Consider the following 23,466-nt stretch of genomic DNA (forward strand, 5'->3'; position numbering starts at 1 on the left):
TGTGTCCAGCCTGATCGAGTGATCTCCCAGTTTTTCTTCCACCTCTTTGTTCTAAAGCTTCACTCAACTCTGTCATTAGCAGGGATCCGGGTTTTCCATTTGCTGCAGGAAAATGCAGATTTTTCTCCTTTTAATGGAGAAAATCAAGGATGAAGAAAAATGCGGGAGACTGCAGGTTTCCCTATGTGGGCGGTCAGAAGTCCAGCCTGCAGAGGACTGTTTGGGGCTGGGGGGAGTGGGACACAGGTCAGGGGTTGCCATGTGCATGCATGAGGCAGTGGTGGAGAGCAGCTCCTGCAGCTCCTTTCAGGTAAGTCTATGAGGGAGGGAAGGGGGCACAGGTGGCATATTGGAGTGGCGGGAAGCACAGTTGATGTGGTGAGTGGGCAAGTGTCCTCCCAGATGGAGGCTGCAGTTGGCCTGGACCAGCTCTGGGCAGCAGATGCCTCTGGAGCCCAGTGGGTGGGACCAAAGTGGGAGGGAGTGCCACACCACCATGGCCACCAAAGTGAGGCATCCCCTGCCCACCTGGCAGCAGTGAGGGGCACAGTTCTGCACCACTTTTGCTGCCATGACTCACCATGGTGGCATGGCATGCCTTCCTGTGATGGGTCCTGCCAGCTGGTGCCTCCTACTTGGAGCTAGTCTGGCCTGGCTGCAGTCGCACACTCTGGGGGGGCTGTGGGTCAAGAGTGAGGGGCACCCGCAGGGTCAGGGGCAGGATGTCAGCATATCAAGGCTGCTCAACGCCACAAAGCAGCAAGGGGAGTATGACCACAGCTGGACCTGCATCCTGGTGAGCAAAGGGGGCAGGAAGAGCTCTGATTTGTTGCATGATAAAAAACAAAACAACCCCGCCCCCGCAACCCAAACAAAACAACTCCCCCCAAATCGAATATTAAAATATATAGATATTTAGAATTTATTTTCTTATAATGATTTAAGCACTGGTAGGCTTTCAGGTTGCTTTAAAATTGTAAATATATCAATAAAACACTGTGTTCAACTAATATGTATGCATATACATATACGTGTATGGTGGCATTCCATTTTAGTCATGGAAAAATGTGGATCTTATGGGCTTTAATTGGTGAATTTGCAATTTATAAATGGAGAAAGCCAGGATCCCTGATAACAGTTGGGCCATTAGACAAACCTTGACAGCTGAGCTTACAACTTCTGATGTTCATGGTGCTATGTTGGTTAGGAATGCACTGTGTATGTCGTCTTAAAAAAACAGAGTCCCAGAAGGGCCTAATCAGTAGCTCTCTATTTAGTATAATAGGTGTGTGGTATAAATGCTTCACTGTACTAGAATATAATGTATTGCATGCCAGTTTGACAGGGTTTTTTTCCCCCTTGCTGTTCCAGCATTGCTAAAACTGAGTTACACATAGACATAAAAGAGAAATACTTTAAAATATTTAGCATATCTGCAGGTAAAAGAAAGGAGTATATTGATTGTTTTTGGGTGCTGCATTTACTTTTTCTTGGAGTGTTTTGTGTTTTTTGTTTGGTTTTCTTTTTGTTGTACATTGAGTTTGAAGCTCTCTGTTTTGAAGTGTATTTGTGGCCTGTGGAGCAGGTACAGCCACAGTGCCTGTAGGTGTCACTGGCTTAGGAGTGAGTGGGGTCAGGGCTCAGAAAGGGCTGAAGGCCATGAAGGACTGTAGCTGGAGACTGATGGGACTGGAGAGTCCATGCGTCTCAACTGGTTTAGGAGCAGGGCCATGGCCTAAGGCAGGGGCAGGCAATTATTTTGGGCAGAGGGCTTCTTAATAAGTTCTGGCAAGCCCTTGAGGGCTGCATGACAGGTAGCCCAGGGCAGATAAATCTTAATTTTCTAAATTTTTTAGGGGCCCCATGAGCTGGATAGAGTGGCCTGGTGGGCTTCATCTGGCCCGCGGGCCATGTTTTGCGCACCCCTGGTCTGAGGAGAAGGCTTGGAGGGCCACAGCTGGAGACCAAGGGGGCCAGAGTACATATAGCCCAGAGGGGCCGGTGTAAGGACAAACAGCTAGAAGCCCAGAGCTCATAGAGGTGGTTATGATTTGATTCGTATATGTGACATCTGTAAGGCATGGGTACTGGGGAGGATGGAGCCCATGTAATTAGATCTTAAGGCAGTGAGCAATGATGCTGGCACTCATGAGGAGATCTGACTTGGGAATCCCTGGGGTAGCTTCCTTTTTTTGAAAATCATTTCATCAAGGCGTGGCAGCCAAGGAGAAGCGGAGAGTGTCCAAAGTGTGAGGTTGACAGGGCCTAAGGGGGGGAACCCAGGGGCATCATGGCCACCCCTGGAGGGGGGGGACCCTGTTACAAAAATACGTGTGTGTGTGTGTGTGTGTGTGTGTGTGTGTGTAATAGGGCCCCTCTTTCATTTAAAATGAAACTTCAATTTGATGTTTTACAAATTTAAATTAGCTAGCGGAGGTTTTATTCTGGGTTATGCCATTGTGTGTATCCTCTCTTAGTGAACTTCAAATGCTTATATAAAACTTTGTTTGAATCTTAGCTACGTCATCGAGCATAGACAGAAGTGCTCCACTTGAAATTGGCCTTCAGCGATCCACACAAGGTATGGTTTTAAATACTAAATAGCCTTGGTGTAAACTTTTATGAAAGTCTTTCAGTATCCTACATATTTAATTACCTGTTTTTCTTGTAGTTAAAAGAGCAGCTGATGAAATATTAGCAGAAGCAAAGAAACCAAGAATAGAGGTAATGAAAGTAATTTGTCTGTCTGTGGGATAGTTATATTTTCTGTATCTGTTGATATTAGTAATTCAAAAGCAGTCTTTCCTCTAGGTAACTTAACAACATCAATATAATTGGGAGTTTGTGGTCTGATGCTTAGTGAGAATTTCAGCCTTTGCTTTGGATTTCAATGTCAAAGTCTGTGGTTTGGCATTCTAATATGTATGTGAGAGGAAAAATAATGCTGTATGCACTCTTGATCGTGCACATCTGGTCTGCTTAGATTGGAAATCTGGTGCTGCAAGATTGGAATCCAAATAGTATTTATGGGAAACTAGGAGAGAGTAGAGTTGAACATAGTCCATTTCTAACGTCTACCCACTATAACTTTTTTTTCCCATTCATTATTTTGGAGTATTAAATTAAATGTCAGTCATCCATACATGGATCTTCCTTGTGCTTGGTTTACCTGCTGTTCTACTCTCTTGGAAACAATATATGGGATTTCAGTTCCCATGACTACGTTGGTCTGAGGCTCAAGTATACCATTAAATTAATTGCTAAAATAGAATATATTCCTTTCAACCAGTTAGTTGGTAGTTGCCATGGTTGTGATTCTATGACAAGAACTGACTTTTTTCCCCTCATATCCTTGTCATTACAATGTTTGCTATACATATGTCACTGTAGTAGAATCTCAACATTTACTTAAGAAACTAGTCCTTGCATATACGCACATTCCCTTCATTTGCAGAATTTCATAGTGGCATCATTTGTACAGTAAGGACAATAGAATCTGTAGAAAGTTTGCAAAGACTTTACTTCTCTGGTACAAAGGCGGATAGCAGCTGTGGGCTGGTTTACAAGTTCCCTCCTACAGTACTCTGAATAGTTGTGATTCTGCTATGCTTCACTGAGCTTGCAGATCTTATATGCACCTCTTCAGGTGAGGATCTGGAGAATTTACTAGAGGTTGTTGTGAATGGCCATGAAAGATATCTTGAGCAATCACAGTACAGAAGGGTGAGGCCATAGGGCTCATACACACAGTTTTTCACGCTGCAACACACTGGAGATCTGGCATGTCAGAGCAGACTTGATTAATAGAGTCTGCTTCGCATGCCAGCTGAAGCACACTGTGCTGCATCACTTGCAGTTGTATAAGCGGCAAAATGCACATCAGTGTGCAGAAAATGGCAGTGGTGCGCTTTTGAACTAATGTGTTTTATTTCAGAAGTGGACTGCTGCCATTTTTTGCTCGCTGATGCACATTTTGCCGCTTGCATAATTATATTCATCACAGCGCCAGGCACTTCTCAAAGCGTCTGGTGCTGCAGCATATGCAGATGTAAAAATGCCCAGAAACTCCAGTAGAACCTGTTCAATCAGCTATCCAGGTATTCGGTCTGTGTAGGCTTACCTACACAGTGGAATGTGGTTGGCTTTACCTAACTCAGTTATCACTAACTGCTTAAATGGATTCTTAAGGCAGTAGGCAGCTAGACGCATCTTTGAACAAATTTGAAATTGTTTTGATGGGGGCCTAGCTGACCTCAACTTGTTCTGTCCTGTCCCCATGACCAAGGTCTGTGACAAAATGGCATAAATCCACCTATACTGTCTCCTTTTACTACAGACCCCCAGCCAAGTTCAGTCAAAGGATTTAGCTTTGTTGTTGGTCAACTTAAAATTAACACTGCCACCTTTTTGAAAGGTGACCTGTAACTTTTTTTTTTTTTTTTTTTTCGGTTCGTTTTGTTTTGGTAACTGAACTACCCAGTACAGTTTTCAGGAGTGAATTTTCAGTAATCTCTTGATCAGCCCCAATATTAGAATACAAAAGGAATTATTTGGTCTCAGAAGGCTGAATTTAGCTGTTTCTGTAAATTTAAATCTTATTTGCTTTATTGCAGAGAAGAGAAATTCTACAGAAGTTGCTTTGTTAATAAATATTACTGTTGCTATTAGGATGAAGAGTGTGTGCGTCTTGACAAGGAGCGATTGGCAGCTCGGTTGGAGGGGCATAAAGAAGGTATTGTGCAGACAGAGCAGATTAGGTAAGAACATATTGCATTCATGGGGTAATTGTTAACTTAAGTGATTGTGGGTGTTTTTGTGTGAAGCAGAAGGTAATTAAGATACAAAAATCCCTTTTTTCCCCTAGTCTACTTTAGACTAAGGCTTTGAAAAGTTTGGAACTACATTTGGGGCAACCCTAGTTAGTGGACCAACACTTGTATAATTGTCTGTTTAATTACTACCAGAGGAGGTCAGAATTGCACATTTAAGTATGTTCTGTTTTTTTAAAATAAAAAACAGGCTAGAGAATGGGCTTAGTAAGGCTGTGGACTCAAACTAAGTAGTCGTCCCCAGACTTCTTGCATGAAAGTCGCTTAAGTCCTTTCTCAATACCCATCTCTGCAATGGGGATAACCCTTTCTATTCTGGTGGTATGTAAATAAGCTAACTTGTTTGAGAGGTACTTGGATATGGCAGAGTGTGCCATACTGAGCACCACCCAAAGTAGATTAAACAGTTTCTTTTAGGGGAAAAATGCAGTTTTCCTATCAAATATAACTGTCTTCCAAAGAGTAAACAGTGTGGTAAAGACCCTGACTGTCATAATGCCAGCTGTGATATACCACTGTCTGGGTGGCCTCAGAGCCTGAAGCCTTTCCCTACAGTTTGGCTGTTGTTCGGGAAACAGATTAGATTTTGCACCTAGAATAACTTTTATTTGTTGGTGACATTATCAGCCACATCAGCCAAAAAAAGCTGATTACCAATAATGTCAATTTTCCTTTTATTGGTGTCAATACGACATGGGCCGATGTATTGGTGCACCTCTAGTATAGGGTGTTTGCACCTAGTTTACAAAATAAAGTGCTGAATAAAGAGGAATAATCATTTCCCTCAATTTGCTGGTAATAGGCTAATGCAGCCTGATATGCTGTTAAGCCTTCTTCACAATGAGGGCTTCCCAGGCTCATATTCAGCTTGACTGCCCACTGAACCCCCACCCCCCTGTCTTTTTCTGCAGAGCTGCTGCTTTGCCAGTCAGTCCTCAGCCTGTCTTAAGCGCAGGACTTTTTTGCACTTGTCCTTATTGAACTTCATGAGATTTAATTTGAGCCAGTCTTTCAATGTGTCTAAGTCATTCTGAATTGTAGCCTTACACTCCAATGTATCTTCTACTTTCCCTACCCCAGAGGATCATCTGCAAACTTTCTGAGGGTGCACTCCATGCCATCTTCCAGATTGTTGATGAAGACATTGAACAAAACCAGCCCCAGGACCAGCCTCTGGGACACTCCACTTGATACTGGCTGCTAACTAAACACTGAACCATTGATTGCCACTCTTTGAGCCTGACAGTCCAGACATTTTTCTCCCCAACTTAGTGCATTCATCCAACCTGTCCTTCCTTAGTTTGCTTGCGAGAATGTTGTGGAAGACCGTATCAAAAGCCTTGCTAAAGTCAAGGTATACCACATCTGCTGGTCTCCCTGCATTCACAGAGCCAGTTATTTTGTCATAGAAAGCAATCAAGTTGGTCAGGCATGACTTGCCCTTGGTGAGTCCATGTTGCCTGTCCCTGATCATGTTCTCCAAGTGCCTAGAAACTGATTTTTTGAGGACCTGCTCCATGACTTTTTTGAAGGGCTAGGTTGAGGCTGACTGGTCTGTAGTTCACCAGACCTGCTTTCTTCCCGTTCTTGAAGATGGGCACTATATTTGTCCTTTTCCAGTCATCTGGTACTTCTCGTGATCACCACATGTTTTCAAAGATAATGTCCAGTGGCTCTGCAGTCACATCGGCCAACATCAGCAAGCTCAGGTGTTTCCCATCTGGCCTCATGGACTTGTACATTTCCAACTTTTCTAAATAGTCCCTAACCTGTTCTTTGACCACCCCCCAGCCTAAAACTACCTTATAACCTAGATCCCTTTGGTAGTCTCATTAATCAAACTCACTGCTCATATGCACTTGCTGTTTATAGTTGATTCCTCCAGCTTATCTAGTTGATGTCCCTTCTTTTCCCCCAGACTTTGGGGCACCGTTCCTAACTTGATGTTCTGAACCTGACGCTCCTCTCTGAATGTCATGTTTAAACGACATTCCTACCCAGCTCTGTTTTCCATTATTTTTCTCATCCTATTCAAGAAAACAGGAAAAACTTCATCCTTTGTCTGGGCAGACAAGGTTCTTTGGGTAAATCTGATATTATTAGAGCAACTAGTTGGTCCATTGGTCTAATAAAAGATATCAGATGTAGCAAAAGAACCTTGTCTACTTATAGAACAGCATGTCACATACAAATAATAAAAATTATTATAGCTTCCTATGAGATGCTGATGGGACTAATTAAGTAAAACATGAAGGTAATTAGCTCAGTTTTGGGAAAATTTCCATGCATGTGTAAGCAGTTCAGTGCTTCCCCTTTCCCTGGGGAAAAAGTACTCACCACTTAGTCATTGTGCAAGTTCTTTCTTAGCTATGTTAACTGTAATTGTAAAAAAGAAACATTGATTAATGTCTACATCCATGATATGCTTTTGGCTCACTCCTTTGTACCTATCCTGGTGGCAGATCCACTATATGCGCTCAAAGGCAAACTAATAATGAAAAGATTCCTAATTTCTATCTCTGGCACTATTTCCCTTTCTCCCTCTTTTTTCCTACCCCCCAAATTATATTATGCTACTGAAGTTCATGCTGTGCCTGAAGCTCTTATAGCCTCAGAGCAGTGAGAATTTGCAAATGCATTAATCTTGTACTTTTTTGACTAATTTTTATGAGTATGAAATCACCTGTCATTTTAGAAGGTCATCTTCAGTATTAAAAGATGTCTGTATAGTATGCCTGTTTGGATATTTAAATATGAGAAACCAAAAAAGTCTTAAATAGGTTAGTTTCAGAAATATTAATCACATGTTCATTGATTAAACTGCAAAATAAAATGCAGATTGGGTTACATACCCAAGTATATGCCTAACTTGGAGTTGATTTTATTATTCAATTCACCTTGAAAAGGGTAGTATACCCAGGTAGTATATTCTTATGTGTTTACTGGATAAGTGCAGCTTTTCATTCATAAAATTATTTTGACTTGATTTGATTTGAATTATTATTCCATTCATAAAATATATTTGCATAAAATTAATTTAGCACGAGACCAGCCCCAGTTTGTTATGCTTTGTTTACATTGTAAGAAGTAGATTGTCTACATATAGGTAAGGGCATGAAGTACTTAATGTATAACATTTCTGGTAGCTCCACTGTATACTTTGTAACATTCTGACTAATTGAACCTAATTGTACTTCCTTTTACTGTGTCAGAGAAGCCTTGAAAGTGAGAGGAGCAAATCTGTTTCACAACTGTTATCCCTCTACTTTTAAGGTTTCTAATAGCAATCTGGACAGGGATGATTAGAAGCTTTGAAGATAAAGGGCACTAGTCAGGTTTAGAGCTGCCAGTAGCATAGCATGTCATGAGAGTTGCCTACAACATTGTTGGTGCTGTGTTATTAGCAGCTGTAAAAGTGACTAGAGCCCCTTACTTTCAAAGCATCTAATCATCCCTGTCCAGATTATTAGAACCCTTGAAAATGGCAGGGGAAACAGTGATGAAGCTGATGACTCCCTTATTTTCAAGAGCAGCCCCAAAATTGACTATTAAAAAGCCCTCCACAAGCAGGGGAGCTAATCGGTCAACTGCTAATAGCCCCGGTAGTATGGTGGTATACTATCAGCAAACTGATTTCTAAGAGCATAGCCTTTTTCAGTCCTGAGGTTATGTACCTGAAATGGTAGAACTGGCAATTAGGCAGTGAAGTTTCACTTTATTCCTATTGAAATGGTAACACACACACATTGTGCCACCTTGGATCAAGAAAAACTATTTTAAATAAATCGCAGATTGATAATAACAGAGTTAATACCATCTGGCTATGTCTCATATCACTTAACTTGGTAATGTTGACCCACTTCTTAGTTAACAACCAGTAATGCTACTAAATTTCTAGTCGTGGCAGTAGCTAATGTTTTGAACGGTCAAAGAACTGCAACCATTTGTGGGCAGCAGCAGGAGTCTTATGCTACACAGTAAATTTAGGGAAGAGTTTAGTCCTAGAACTGTAAATTTTACAAGTTTGGGTCTGTTTTAATTTTCTGATTATTGTGATTAAAATACTTGTATTTTACATATGAAGTAGTTCTAACGTTAAGAAATTCAGTGCTGAGATCCAACCAAAAATCTACATCTAGATCTACCTCTAGTGACTGTATGATCTATGATGGCTTTTAAACTACTACTACTTTAAACTACTAAGAATTTAGGAAGTAATCATGTATTCTCGGAATACAAAATTTAAATAACTGATTTGTACTTGGACTTAGTGTTTTCTGATATTCTTCCTGGTTTAGATCTTTGTCTGAAGCCATGTCGGTGGAAAAAATTGCCGCTATCAAAGCAAAAATTATGGCGAAGAAAAGATCCACTATCAAGACAGATCTGGATGATGATATAACTGCCCTTAAGCAGAGAAGTTTCGTTGACGCAGAGGTAGACGTAACCAGAGATATTGTCAGCCGGGAGAGAGTGTGGAGAACAAGAACTACCATTTTGCAAAGCACAGGCAAGGTACTGTATTAATTATCAAACTGAGAGTTTGATGGGGGAAGGGGTAGAAGCTACGTATATACTCTTTGCATACCTTGTGTGTGGGGTGGGGAATACTGTTTCCAGTATTTTCACTAGTTACTGTCCACAGAAAGGACTTGCAAAAAGTGAAAAACTCTTTAAAAATATTTTAAAGAGTTACTTCAGTTAATTTTCAAACTAGTTTCTGTGTCTAATTGCCCTGCTCTATTTCCTGAGCTCTTTAGCCCTTACTCTTTAGCATTTTTTTTTTTGGTTTTTTCAAATGGCCTTTGGACTAAGCTGTCATATTCCCTCCCCCCTCTACAAAACAGAAACAACTTGACTGAATGTGTAAGGGTAACAACTTAGAACAGGCTTTAAATGGTAAGGTGTAGGCTGTTGACACAACCAGGAAAAGCTGATAAGAAAGCTTTTTTTCCTCTTAACCTCCATTACTTTGAGCCGTGTCACTTGCTTAATTCCAAACCTGAAGTAGTTCAAAGAAATAATAAAATGGAAAAAAAAATTAGTTATGGGGCTGCAGTCACGTTTTCTTCCTAGACACTGCCCTATTGTTAGAGCTAGGCATAATCTCTTGTGTGTAATCAAGAGCAAACAGTTTTTGCCTCCTTTTAAACAATCTAAGTGAGGAAGATCATTTTGATTTCCAATATTAACAGAGCAGTAACAAGGAGAAATGCAATGTTTTTTATTTCTTTGCATCATTTAAATACATAAACTGTGTTGGGGATCAGAACACAGGGGTCCCTCCTTTCAGGAGAGGGCCCTCACTGGGCTAGCAGATCATCGTCCTTTTTCCTTTCAGTGCAGTCTCCAACTTCCATAGGAGGAGGTGAAAAGTGTTTCCAGCTTGGCCTAGTTTCTAGTCTGGTGGTTAAGGTACTCTCTTGGGAGATGTGATTATTTTTTTTTATCCCATCTAGCCTGAGAGAGTCATTGAATTCAAGTCTCAGTCTTTCAGAGTTTATGCTCTAATTAACAAACTGTTACACAAAAGCTGGGAAATTAAAATCATTATGTCCTCACCTACTGATTGTTTTTGAATGAAAGTGGCTGTGGGTGCTGTGCTTTAAGGTTCAACACCAATGTTATTGGTATGGACTGGGCATGCTTTTGAGTATGTTTGTTTGGGTAGGTAGCCACAAGGTTATTTGATTTATATAAAATTCCTAACAATTTCAAGTATGAAAGACGGACAGACTCTGGGTATGGCAAGATATCAATGTCTCTGGTCATATTCAGTAGAATTGGAAGGGCCCAGTGGTTTGTCTACAATAAGGTGCGTGTTGGCACCTTAAGTTAACCAGAAATTAAACCAGAAATCCTCTTTTGCCAACACAGTTGCATTTTATATGTGGTTGGTGGCATATTATATTAGTTCTGATGGTAAAACTTCTGTAGTGTAGACCAAAACCTAAGCCATTGCTCTGGTAAAAACAAGCACCTAAAGAGTCTTAGTGCCTATGTGGTTAGGTGCAGTTTTTGTGGGGTGCTTACTTGAACATAGGCACCTAAATTGTACCAGTTACATTTTAGCGTCCTAAGATTGTATTTACATTGCCTCCATGCTGTTCATATTCTGCTGGCAAAGAATAAGCCTAACATAATTGATTCCACACCATGTTCTTCAAAACTTAAACTGAGAAAGTGAAGAGGTTGTGGGGGCATTCGTTTTCCTCCTCCCACCATTGCTGAAGCATGCAAGAGATGCTGATTTAGAGAATGGTGCTAAGGATTTTGATGCTTTGGGTTTCAGTTGCATGAAGTGGGAGCGGGTTAGCAGGGTTTATTTTGTTTTTTGGCAGCAGTTTTTTGAGTGTTGCATGGAGGCACTGGTAGATGTGCCCAGAATCTTTATATGGATTTGTTAGATAGTTGTTTTACCAGCAGCTTTAGCTGTAGGATACAGAAATGAGGAATTCATGAAGTTGGTTTCACCAGTTATTTTGGGAATGAAAATAACTTTATCTTGCCTTGGGGGCGGAGCAGGGAGGAAGAGCTAAATTTACTAGTGCTCTGAAAAGTGATTTCTGTAAAAGCATCCTTTATCCAGGCCTGAAGTTTGTGGATTAGATTATATTTAGTGTGCCCAAATCATTTTGGCAAGCAATTTGTCAATGCTGCATAGCTTCAGGTTTGACTAAGGGTATCCATGTAACAGCTGATTGTCTGGCCAACCTGAAATTCATCTAGCTTTATGAAAAAATCTAATTAGTGGTGTGGGGCATGGTAGGGAAGGTTGTTTTAAATAGGCAGCTGATGCAACTTCAATCATAAGTTCTGATTTTTACGGATTTTTTCTTTTCTTTGCATGAAAGAACAACACACAAGGGACTAGCTATAATATGCTGATTGCTGTCAGCATGTATAAACTAAAGAGGAAGAATTAGAGGTGGAAGCCACCATTTTTAAGTATAGTAAGACTAGTCAGTGTTGACAGGAAATGGTAAATAGTAAATAAAAAACAGGTTGTGTCAGAAAGTCGAAATTTTATATTCATTCCTTTTATCCAACATTAAATTGAGGCAGTGTAAATTTGAAGAATTAGAGAGGCTGAGGGAACTGGGTTTGTTTAGTTTGGAGAAGACCAGATGGAAGGGATTTGATGGCAGCCTTCAACTACCTGAAGGGTGGTTTCAAAGAGGATGGACCCAGAGTATTCTCAGTGGCGGTAGATGACAGAACAAGGAGCAATGGTTTCAAGTTGCAGCAAGGGAAGTTTAGGTTGGATACTAGGAAGAACTTTTTCCCTAGCAGGGTGATGAAGCACTGAAACAGGCTACCCAGAGGGGTAGTGCAATCTCCATCCTTGGAGGATTTTAAGGCCTGATTTGACAAAGCCCTGGCTGGGATAATCTAGTTAAGCATGGTCCTGCTTTGAACAGAGTTGGACTAGATGATGTCCTGAGGTCCCTTCCAACCCTACTTTATCTATGATTCTAAGATGATTTTTGTTAATGAAGCCAAGTAATCTTCGGGCTGGATCCAGTCACTTTGGAGACCAGATCTGGCCCATAAGTCCATTGGTTGAGCTCCACTGGTTTTAAATGGGGGGTGATCCTGCCTTAAGCAGAGGACTGGACTAGATGAACTTGTGAGGCTCCTTTCAGCCCCACTCTTCTATGACTGTCATCTTGCTAGCAGGGGTGTAGATCACTTATCTCAGTGATAACAAAACACTTTCCTTTACAAAGAAACTTTATAACGTATGCCCTTTAGAGACACTACAGTTGACCAGCTTAGGTAGTATGAGGTATTGTCACTGTAGTAATGTTATCAATAACCAAATCTGTTCTGAAGGTTAGATTTGCCTTGTCAGCCACTTGTGTGATTTAAATCAATTTGGGATGAAAGATTGGCTTGTTCTGATATTTCAGAGTGAGAGTGGTAGTTAGAAAAATAAAATTTATGAATATTTGTATGTATTTATATTTAAAAATATATTTCATACCCCCCCCCCCAATGTATGCCTGTGTATAAATTTCTTATTTTAACTTCCAATCTTGGGAGCAAATACTAATGGGATAAGAACTTGCAGTGGCAACAATCTAAAAATGATTTGCATCTCAAGCTGGATATGCACTTCAAAAAATGTTTGGACAGTTAAATAAACAATAGTATAAATTGTTTTGATCAATGAGTCTTGCCTTCTTGCCTCAAGTGTGTATGCCAGAAAAAAAGGGAAATTTTGCTTTTAAACAAGTATCTCACTGTTTTGGGAATACAATAGAGCTCAACATGATAAAACTCTCATATGTTTAAAATTTAATTATGCCTTAACTGATTGATTCATTTCCCTTTTGATTTGCTTTTATTTCCCTACATGTAAAGTGGTCCATATGAGCTGAGTATTTGGAATCTGCTGATAGTAGGTCTTAGTGGTCATTTTATATTAAAAAAATAAAATAAAATTATCCTTCCATCTTTACTGTGAAAGGGTTAATGCCACTTAAGTTCTTTCTGTATAACAAATTAAACTATTCCATGCTGAAGTTGCAAGGAAAAGCTGCACAGTTCAAAGGAATATTGGCAGGGAGTCTTTCCAGCTCAGTGATTTTTGATGTACTCAGCTTAAAAACCTTTCTCACAGCATGCCCAGAAACATTTCTCAGATATTAAGCAGTGTGATAACGTGGTAGGTTGGCTTGAACATTTAGTAGTGTGAGGAAAAATCTCAGAGCTGATATCTTACAAATGCACTACTATCATTGTGCTTGCGTATTTATGCATTCTCTGTAGTGAGCCTATGTTCTCCTGAGAGCAGGATGTTCTGAGGACTTCCTCTTCTCTTCCATATCTTTTTGTTCTTTTTTCTGAGCCATTTCTAAAGCACACTACAAATTTCTCGCTAAAACTAATTAACCAAAACTTCTGGTTTTATTGCAGCAGAATTTTTTCGAATGTTTAAAAAAAAAAGGGGGGGGAGTTTCAAAGTTACCTTTTTGGGTTGCATTTATTTCTCTTCCTCCCCCCAGATAAAGAATCCCAATCCATGGGAAGGCTGAAAGGGTGACCCAAGCTTCTCTAACAAGCGTGAATGTTTTCCATGAAAACCGTGTGTTGCCCACGTCAAGAATTCTAGCAACTTGATTTTTTTTTTTTTGTAGATCTGTTTGACCTCTCTCTTACCATCCCCACATCTTTTTTACTAGGTTTTTGGGGGGGCTTTTTAGATGGATATGGCACCATATGGCCATGTTGAAGGTCTTGAATGACATGGACACTTAAGAGCCTTTTGTGCCTGAGTAAATTTTCATTCTTGGGGAGAGGAATGTCAAGAAGAACATTGGCAGACAAGGTTCTTTGGGTGAATTTGATATCTTTTATTAGACCAACCCAAATAGTTGGAGAATATTTATTAAGCAAGCTTTAGGGTTCAAAAACCCTTCATCAGGCTAAGGAAGTTTCAGCAGTCGGTGTGTGCTCTTCCTGGATGGAATGAAAAGTAAACAAGCCAGGGGCTGGGCTGGGCTGGGGTGTCAGTTGCCAGGCAGATTATAATGCATCAAAAATCCAATGTCTGTGTTTAGTCCATGATCTCTAGTATCCAGCAGGTTGATGAAACGGAGCTCATAGGCTTGTCTCTGGGAAGTGTTGTGTAAGTTTCCCTTGAGGATCAGGGCTGAGAGATTGGAGAGAGAGTGGCTCTCCTGTGAGAAATGTGCCCCCACCGGTAATTGAGTGTTTCTGTCTTTGATGGATTTCCGGTGTGCGTTCATTCTGGTGCGCAGTTGTTGTTTGGTCTCTCCTACATATTTTCCATCAGGGCATTTGGTGCATTGGATGAGGTATATTACATTTCTGGAGGTGCAGCTGTAAGATCCTGGGATGCTGATGGCTCTGTTGTGGGGTATAGTAATAGTGGGGGTGGTGATGTGTTGGCAGGTTTTGCATTTCTTGTCATGGCACGGTCTGGATCCTTTTGGTGTGTTCTGGGCTTGAGGAAGTTTGCTTCTGGTGATGAGGCTGGTAAGGTTTGGTGCTTGTTTGAAGGCTAGGATGGGTGGCTCTGGGAAGATCTTTTTAAGAATAGGGTCTCTGTCTAGTATGGGTTGCAATTGTTTGAGGATTTTCCATACAGGTTCAAGGGAGGGGTGATACGTCATAACCAGCGGTATGCGATTTGTGGGGGGTTTTCTTCTGTACTGCAGCAGTTCTTCACGTGGTGTCCGGGTGGCTCTTTCAAATGTGCGATCTACCTCTCTGGACGAGTATCCTTGCTGGGTGAAAGCCTTTTTAAGATTGGTGAGGTGGCAATCCCGGGTGTTCTCTTCAGTACAAATGCGGTGGTATCTGAAGGCTTGACTGTATATCACAGCTTTTTTGGTGTGTTCAGGGTGATTGCTGGTTCTGTGCAGATATGTATGTTGGTCTGTGGGTTTCTTGTATACTGTGGTCTGTATTTTACCCTTCTGGACACTGATCATTGTATCTAAAAAGGAGATGTTGGTGCTGGAGTATTCTAAAGAAAGTCGGATGGAGGGATGGTGACTGCTGAATTTCTGATGGAACTCGATCAGAGATTACAGGTTCTCAGTCCAAATGATGAAGATGTCATCGATGTATCTTAAGTATAGCAAGGGTTTGATGGTGAAGTTCTTGAGGAAGTCTTCTTCCAGGTGGCTCATAAAAGGTTGGCATACTGTGGGGCCATTTTAGTGCACATAGCTGTTCCCATCATCTGGAGGAAGTGTTGATTATTAAAAGTTAAATTGTTGTGTGTGAGGATGAAGTATATAAGGTCAGTAATATCTTTGAGTCTGTATTCTGGGTTGTAATCTTGTTCCTGTAGATATGTAAGGCAGGCTTGGATGCCATCCTGGTGTGGGATGTTGGTATATAGGCTGGTAACGTCCATGGTGGCTAGGAGTGTGTTCCTGGGAAGGTGGTCTATGTTTTTAAGTTTCCGTAGAAAGTCTGTAGTGTCTTGTACAAAACTTGCTCTGTGGTTGACAAGCGGTTTTAGGATTGATTCAACGAAACCTGATATTTCCTCAGTTAGGGTCCCATGGTTGGATATGATAGGTCTGCCAGGGTTCCCTTGTTTGTCCACTTGAGCAATCGTTTGTTGTACAAATTTGTGTTCTGATCTGCCTTGCCTATCAGCATTAAACTTCTCTTGTTACATATGGAGAAATCTGTAGTGGTAACAGGGACAGGGCACTAGAGCAGAACCATAAAAATTAGAGGTGGAAAATGTGCATCTGAGTTTAAAATTTTTGTCCAAAGATCTTTGTACTATACCAGCTGTGTGGTTGGGATAGGCATAGGATAGGCAGGCTTTCAGTTAGCTGAGGAAGGGTAGTGTAGCAAAATGAAAGCTTGTCTATTCCTATTGCAACCATGCACTTGGTCCAGTAAAAAGATATCGCTCATGAGAATTCCTGTCTCTTGCAAATTTCCTGGAGCAGTGTAGCAACAACATTATTTTAGCACTCCCAAAGGAAAGTTTATGTACAATATTAAAGATTATAAGAGCATTTAAAACTACTTGCTTGCATAGCTGCTAATACTAGTCACAGAAAACTTACTTTATAACACTACAGTTTGTTATACGATCATGGTTATCTATAAAGTCTCCAAAATGATCTGCTTTTTGAGGTTTAGGCTCATAGAGGTTTATGAATGAAGAAAGCCTGCAAGATTTTTCTATCAGAGCACTTACTTATTTGTGCTCTTTTTTTTCTTTTTAACCAAGACTTGAACTACAGACACTGAAATTTCCGTTACTTCTCTGGGCAGACTGCCAAATAATCTGATATTTAGGAAAAGAAAACTTTTATTTGAATGTGCATTAATTTGCTATATGCTACATTATGTATTAAACAATCAACTATGCTAAAATAATCCAAATATGTTTCTTTAGCTCTGTACTTACTAGAGTTAAATGCACATCTCTTTCAGATTTATTAAACAAAATCAGGCCTCCATGAGCATCTTTACAGTACATCCAGTACTTCACAGAGAGTTGTTTCCACACCTGAGTTAATGTTCACCTGAGTCAATGTTTTTAATTAGAATTAAGTCCGCAGGGCTGTGAAATAAGAGGTACATTACCAGGAACAGTTAGCAAACAGCAGAATTGCAGAAGAAAGGATAGTTTGATTAGTGAAACATCAAGACGGTTTGAAAAAGGGGAGAGGGTTGTTAATATTTGTGGAATGAAGAGTTTAGAAAAAATCAGGTAGAATCATGAGCTATGAAGTCAAGTGACTGCTTTGCTGCTGCCTGAATAGAAATGCTGCTGCCACTGCCAGTTAAACTTTGGGTGGACCAGCAATTGGAGGAGGGTACAAATGCATCACTGCACTGCTTCTGGACCTGCTCCTGTGTAGAAGCATTTTCTCAACCTTTACTTGAAAGCATGACAGTTTTTGAATGCTTAACATGGGGATTTCTAGCCATCAGGAAAAAGCTTCCTCTTTATTCAGATAATACTTGTAGTATCCTAGTATTTTCCCAGTTATCTACAATTTTCCATGGAACATAATATACCTGTTACATCATGTAGATGAAATTTTTTTTATCATCAAGAGCCACATTTTATACAACCCCTGCGTTTTCCATGCCAGGGCAGTAATCCATGACTTGTGTATATTAAATTCCTTTAATCTTGCACTGATCAGTATTGTTTCCCCAAATGTGTGTGCGTGTCAATTGTGTTGGTTTGGGGTTTTTTTGTTTTTGTTTTTTTTAAAACAGTGTTAAAGAATACTGCTGGTAAAAGCTAGTTTAGTACTTAAACTCTTGTTCCATGTGCTTTGTTAGTGACTTCTAGAAGTCCAGTGGTGTGACTTGCTTTCAAACATTCTCAACAAACATGTACTGTTTGAATGGCATGATTGATGGGAGATTAGTAGATGCCCATTTCATAGCAGCATTTTCTTCTTTATCTACCCTGGTACTTTGTGTTAAGAATATTGGCAAGAAAACAAGGTAGAGTAAGTACTTGATCCATCCACTTTTCTACTGCCTGCAATTTAACTTTGCTGTTGGGTTATTTCTTGCTTTTAATGTTTCTTGAAGTTCTTTTCCAATTTCAGCAGCACCCAAAATGCAGCGGCAATCTTTCTGTAGTTTGTCCAAGGCTTTGGAAATAGGATTTTAGTGTACAGACAGTCCTCGACTAGCAGCATTTCGAGTTACGTTTTGCACTTACAACGTTTATAAATTGACACCTTGTTTCAACTTTACGATGTGAGTTTCAACTTTACAACGCTTGATCTGATGTGATGCCACACCAGCAAACAAGTTCACTGCGTCACTTGTCTCCCTAGAGATTATCTGTCCAAAGTTCCTTGGACACTCTTTAAGAAAGCAGACAAGACTCCAGAAAAACCTGCAGCCAAGACTCCTGAGAAGACTCCAGCCAAGAACCCTTCAAAAAGTCCAACCAACCAAGAGTCTTTAAAAAAGTCCAGCAAAGTCACCTCAAAGAAGTCCTTCCAAATGAATATGATTGCTATTTTCAATATAAATACACTACTGTAGCTATATTACTCATCTATAATGATTGAGTACAAAATTCTGGGGTATTTTTAATTGAAATAGGGTATTGGTCCTTGGTTCAGAAACCAAACCCCCCATTTATAACATTGTTTCTTATGAGAAAATTGTTTCTGAGTTGCAACGTTTCAACTTAAGGCATAGTTTTCAGGAAGCAATTGTGTTGCAAATTCGAGGACTGCCTGTATTCAGCTTTAGTGTATTCAGGATATCTCCTACATTTCTCTTTAATACATAATTGGTTACTCTGGCTGTGATACTTCTATCATAGTTGTCTCATTTTTTTTTTTCTTCACAGACAGTCATTGGAATAGGCTAGTAAATAAGTAGCTCAAAGCAGTCAATCACTGAATTCCATTGTACATCTTGGGAGAATTCAACTTGGATCCCCCAGCTTTTTTCAGTGAAGCTGAAGCAAGTTGGTTATTATCTTTGACAGGGCTATGCATATGACACTCTAATTTTGCTAACAGCTAGTTATAGCTTTTACTGCTGCTACTTTTTAAATATAATGTGGTGTGGGCATCTGGGCGCTTCCCAATGTATCAGTCATTTCTGAGAGAGAAACAGTCCCACCTTTTGTTGTCACACAAGCACATATTACTGAATTGTTGTGTACATTACTCCATCCATCAAGATTCAAATGAACATTTTTCCCTTCAGTGTGTGTGTGTTTTTACACACTGTTTAATTTCCTTCTCATATACTTTCTTCCAGCAATATCTGTTCTTCTGGGTGGAGTGTAACCTGGTTGTAATGATTGAACCATGTCAGTGAAATATTCTGAACAGAATGAAAGGGAGAATTTTTATTGCCTAGATGAACTAAGCAATCTTTTAATCTGTTGTCTTGCTGCACTTTGGTCCTGGTTATGAACTCATCCGTAGTTTTACTTCATAATGAAGAAAGTTTCTCTTTGAATATAGGTAATTCACTGTCTGAAGTATGTTTTGTTAAAGTACTGCTGGTGGTACCGGTAGATTTATTCTGGAGTTGCAGACATTGTAGGTGACAGATGTTCATAATTACTTGTCTAAACTGGACCATGAAACACAATGGTTAAAAAGTCACTGGCACCGAGTATTACTCGGTGCATTACATTTAAAAAGAGGGAGGGATTGTAAATGAAAGATCCCTCCTACAGCAGACAGCTGTGTGTGGGGGTTTTTTGTTGCTGTTGTTTTGTTTTTTTTAAACCAGTGCTTAAATGATAGTCTTTTCCAAACCCAGTTCTATAGGGAAAATATTTAATAAATCGTAAAGGTTATCTTCCATTTAAGTATTTTTCTTTTATCAATATAAACCAGCTTGAAAGAGATTTAAATGTCCATTTTAAAATTACCTTTTAAAACTTCGTTCTGCACAGGATGTCTTTACCTAAGGCTTGTATATTTGCTTACTGTAAGTAATAAAACTCATTTCAGAAATGCATAGGTAATAATAAAAATATGTAATTCATAAATACTCCCACAAACTAGCACATCCACTAGATTTCTGAACACATTTTTTTTTGCAAATGAGAATTAATCCACCCAAAATAACTAACACTGTTGGCATGAATGTATCATTTACTAGTACTGCAGTATATGGCATACAATCCAGAAGAATGATTCAAAAATTGCAAGTTTTACTAATCAGTTTGATCCAGATAGCTCAGACATGTCCACGTTATCCTTTCCAAGTTCATTGCCTTTTGAAAAGCAGTTTTCATAATGTTGCTTCTTTCATGCTGCCACACCTTGCATCTTTGCACTGTTTATATTTGGCATGTGTTCCTCTTTCTCATTGTCGCAGGAATTTCTTGAAAATATTCCCAAATAGGGACATCTTTGCGACCTGCAGTCATGGTAGTGTTTTGAAATCAGGGGTTGAAATTGGGACTAGTCTATGTTCAACAGAGTGTTGTTCCTTCTTCCTACACTACCTTAAGCCCAGCACTGGTCCTTTGTTGTGCATACTGCTCCTTACTTTGTTCCCTCTCTTTCTTCCCCACAAAAAATGAAGAACAAACTAGGACCCTTCTCCCTGAGACATAACCTACTACACCTTTGTCCTCCTTTCTTTCCTCACACCCCCCCAAAAAAAAACCAACCCAACAAAAACCAAACCCCAACTAAAACAAAACTAAAAACCCCCAACCCAAATCCTGTACAGTAACAATCCATGATTCTGCCTTGTGTGCTGCAGTATTTAGTTTAGACACATGGATGGGGTGCTTGAAATTAATGTTTACGTCCTATGTACATATGTAAAGGGACCAAGAAAAGCCATTTAACTGAAGTACACAGAACCATTAAGAACCACGGTTTGGCAGGGGGTAGTTTTTCCACGAGCTGCAGAATAAACCTCCATTATGGGTACAGAATCATAAGTACACATGATATGAGAGATGAGCTAATTGGAGCTCAGGTAGAGAGAATAAAACAGGAGTTTGCCACCATCCAGGCGGGATGAGTGCATAATCCTAATTACAGAGTACACATGATGTTATGTGCTGGAGTCAAGATCAGGTTCCAGCACCTGTCATGACTTTGCTGATCCTTTGCATCCAGTAATATAGACCCTGCAAGGGATGCAGCAGTGAGGAGCCTTGCCTGCTTGTCCACAGCATCGCCCTCAAGATGTAGGCTGTGGGGCCAGATGGGGTGGGCCTTGGAATTCACTGTAACCCTGCGGAGCTGAGGTGGTACCTCCCCATACCAGATTGGGTCTGGCCAGGAGGAACCCCTGAAACCTGCTCGTGGCCCCCCAGCAGGTTGCAGATTCCTGGCTGAGAACTGCCACTCTATTTAGTCTTTTGTTTGTATACTACTTCCCAGTTTAGTATTTGCAAGCTTTCTTTTTTTCCATTTTTTAAGAACTTAAAACTAGGGCATGGTACTTTCCTTCTAACTTCTATGTGGTTAACTTTTTTTGATGCAATTGATCAGGATGTCAAGACTAAATGCCTTTAACTGATTTCTGAAATTAATTTCCTAAAGCTTCTCCCTTCATCCCACCCCTTCAAATATTCCCAGTATTTAAATTGGGGATTACATTTTCCAACCTTCCCAAAGCAGTATCTTAAGAACTAAAGTTAGTATATTTTGTACTTTTGCACTAGAATCCTTCTTTTAAAGGCTTTCTGCAACTGGGTAGACCTTATAGTTGCTATTGCTCTTTGACTACTTCATAGATCCTGTGCAAGATCTTTGAAATATTAAGGGAAAAAAATTGGGTCTTTGACTGTAAAAGCACTTTATGAGCTCTAGGTGGCAGAATTGTTCTGTGTTCCCACAATTTGCAGTAGCAACAGTTGTAAATATATATACTTTATTCCGTAAGTAAGGCAGTCAGAAAGGTCGTGTATGCCCAATTCATTCAGAAGGAAGTATCCTTTTTGACTTATTCACATTTTAATAAGCTCATGGTTTAAAAAATATTGCCTAGTTATGGATGTTACACTGATGATAGTGTGTCTGTAAACAGTAGATTTTACTTCAATTTGTAATAGAAACTAATGTAGGTATTTTGAATGCCCCCCCGGTCTTTGTTTTTTTGGTTTTTTTTTTAAGAAAAAGGGTGGGGGAGAGGGGAGGAAACATCAAAACAATTTCCCCCCTCTTATTTAAGAATACATTCTATTTCCTGTATTTATATCAAACTACCTACTTGCTCCTCTTTCCAATTCATTGGAACAAGAATAAGATTAGTCACATTCTTACAACATTATTGTATAAGAATAATGTTTTCCACTGACATTAAAAATCCTGATGGCTGTATCTGTTTTCCATGAGGTCTATTTATAGGAAAAAGTAGAAATGACAAAGGGACATTTTAGGCATCTTTAGTCATTGCTTTTCTTTGGAGAATTGTAATGTGTATGACTGTTTCCAACTCTTGAATTAGTCTTTTCTGTTTCACACTAAAGTTTTTAAATCTTTCTTGTAACACTATTTTAATATAAAAATACTTGCAGAACAAAGTATAATAATGCAGAGCAAATGAGGTGTGAAATCTGCTCTGCTAAACATAATCTACACCTCTTTAATGGGAATATCTGTATATTTTCTGAACACTGCTTAGTGTGCTATATCACTGCTTAAATTTTTAATTGGAACTTTTGGAAAAATACAGCTTTTTGTGCATGGCGGCATCAGGCTTTTATATTTAGACCTTTCCAGCAGTTCTTAGCCTCACATCATTTTGCTTTTCCTTTTAAACCCTGATGTGATTTTTAAAGTGTATTAATTACTACATTGCCACAAAACAAACCTTATTCATACTACTTTAGTCAGTCCTTGACAGAATTTCTGCCCTAAAAGCCAAACTAAAAATTGTTAAAAGCTAATGCTTGCATTAGAATGATGAATATATAAAGTATGAGATGCATACCAGGGATGTAGTAGCTCAGTGTACAGATTGAATCCACCTGTAATATACGTTTGATTTCTTATTTACCACCAGAGACTGAGTCCACAATGAGCTCTGTGTGGACATCTTATACCTTTCAGGAGTGGCAACTGAATCAGCACTAGTTTAAAAAAAATTGGTTTTCTTGCATCCTCTAATAGAAATTGCAACAAAAAAGGCAATTGTACAATTAAGAGAGCAGTTTGGAGGACTACATCTGGTTTTTTTTTTATATTTCAGGATGCATGATTTGACTCGACTCCTGGGGTTTTTTTGTCCTTTGGAAAAGGATACATGGACTGAATTTAGGGTTTTTTTGGTTTTTTTTTAATGCAAGTCGTTTGATAATGCTACACATTTTGCTGACCCTTGGCATAATTGCAATACAAGAAGCAACAGTTCAGGTCTTTCTATCCCATCTTACCCATATCCTCCAATACATCTGTATGTCTGTCTTCATTCATAGTCTATCCCTTCAAATAAGTGTTCGGAGGTAAGGTAGTATTTTTATCTACATACATATGCATATATTCCTTGACTTATAAGAACAGCGTATCATAAATGAGCTTTGGCAAAGATTTTTGAACTAGTCTCTACCCTTTATGATGTATTACGTCTTTCATGTAGTACCATTTTAACATACAAATATATTAGTGGAAGAAAATATACAGCACAGTGCAAATGAGATGTGAAAACTATTTTG

The 23,466-nt window shown here is 39.6% G+C and overlaps 1 protein-coding gene across 1 annotated transcript in view; it reads left to right on the plus strand.

Moving 5' to 3' along the window:
- CDC73 (cell division cycle 73) overlaps window positions 1-23,466 on the plus strand; it is a 164,098-nt gene that overhangs the window by 12,107 nt on the left and 128,525 nt on the right. The window contains exons 4-7 of the mRNA XM_006260658.4: window positions 2,519-2,581; window positions 2,672-2,724; window positions 4,669-4,757; window positions 9,128-9,344. Coding sequence (XP_006260720.1) covers window positions 2,519-2,581; window positions 2,672-2,724; window positions 4,669-4,757; window positions 9,128-9,344 — 422 coding nt within the window. The remainder of the gene's footprint in view (window positions 1-2,518; window positions 2,582-2,671; window positions 2,725-4,668; window positions 4,758-9,127; window positions 9,345-23,466) is intronic.

This window comes from Alligator mississippiensis, chromosome 5, assembly GCF_030867095.1.
Source record: "Alligator mississippiensis isolate rAllMis1 chromosome 5, rAllMis1, whole genome shotgun sequence".
In the NCBI taxonomy this organism is placed as follows: domain Eukaryota; kingdom Metazoa; phylum Chordata; order Crocodylia; family Alligatoridae; genus Alligator; species Alligator mississippiensis.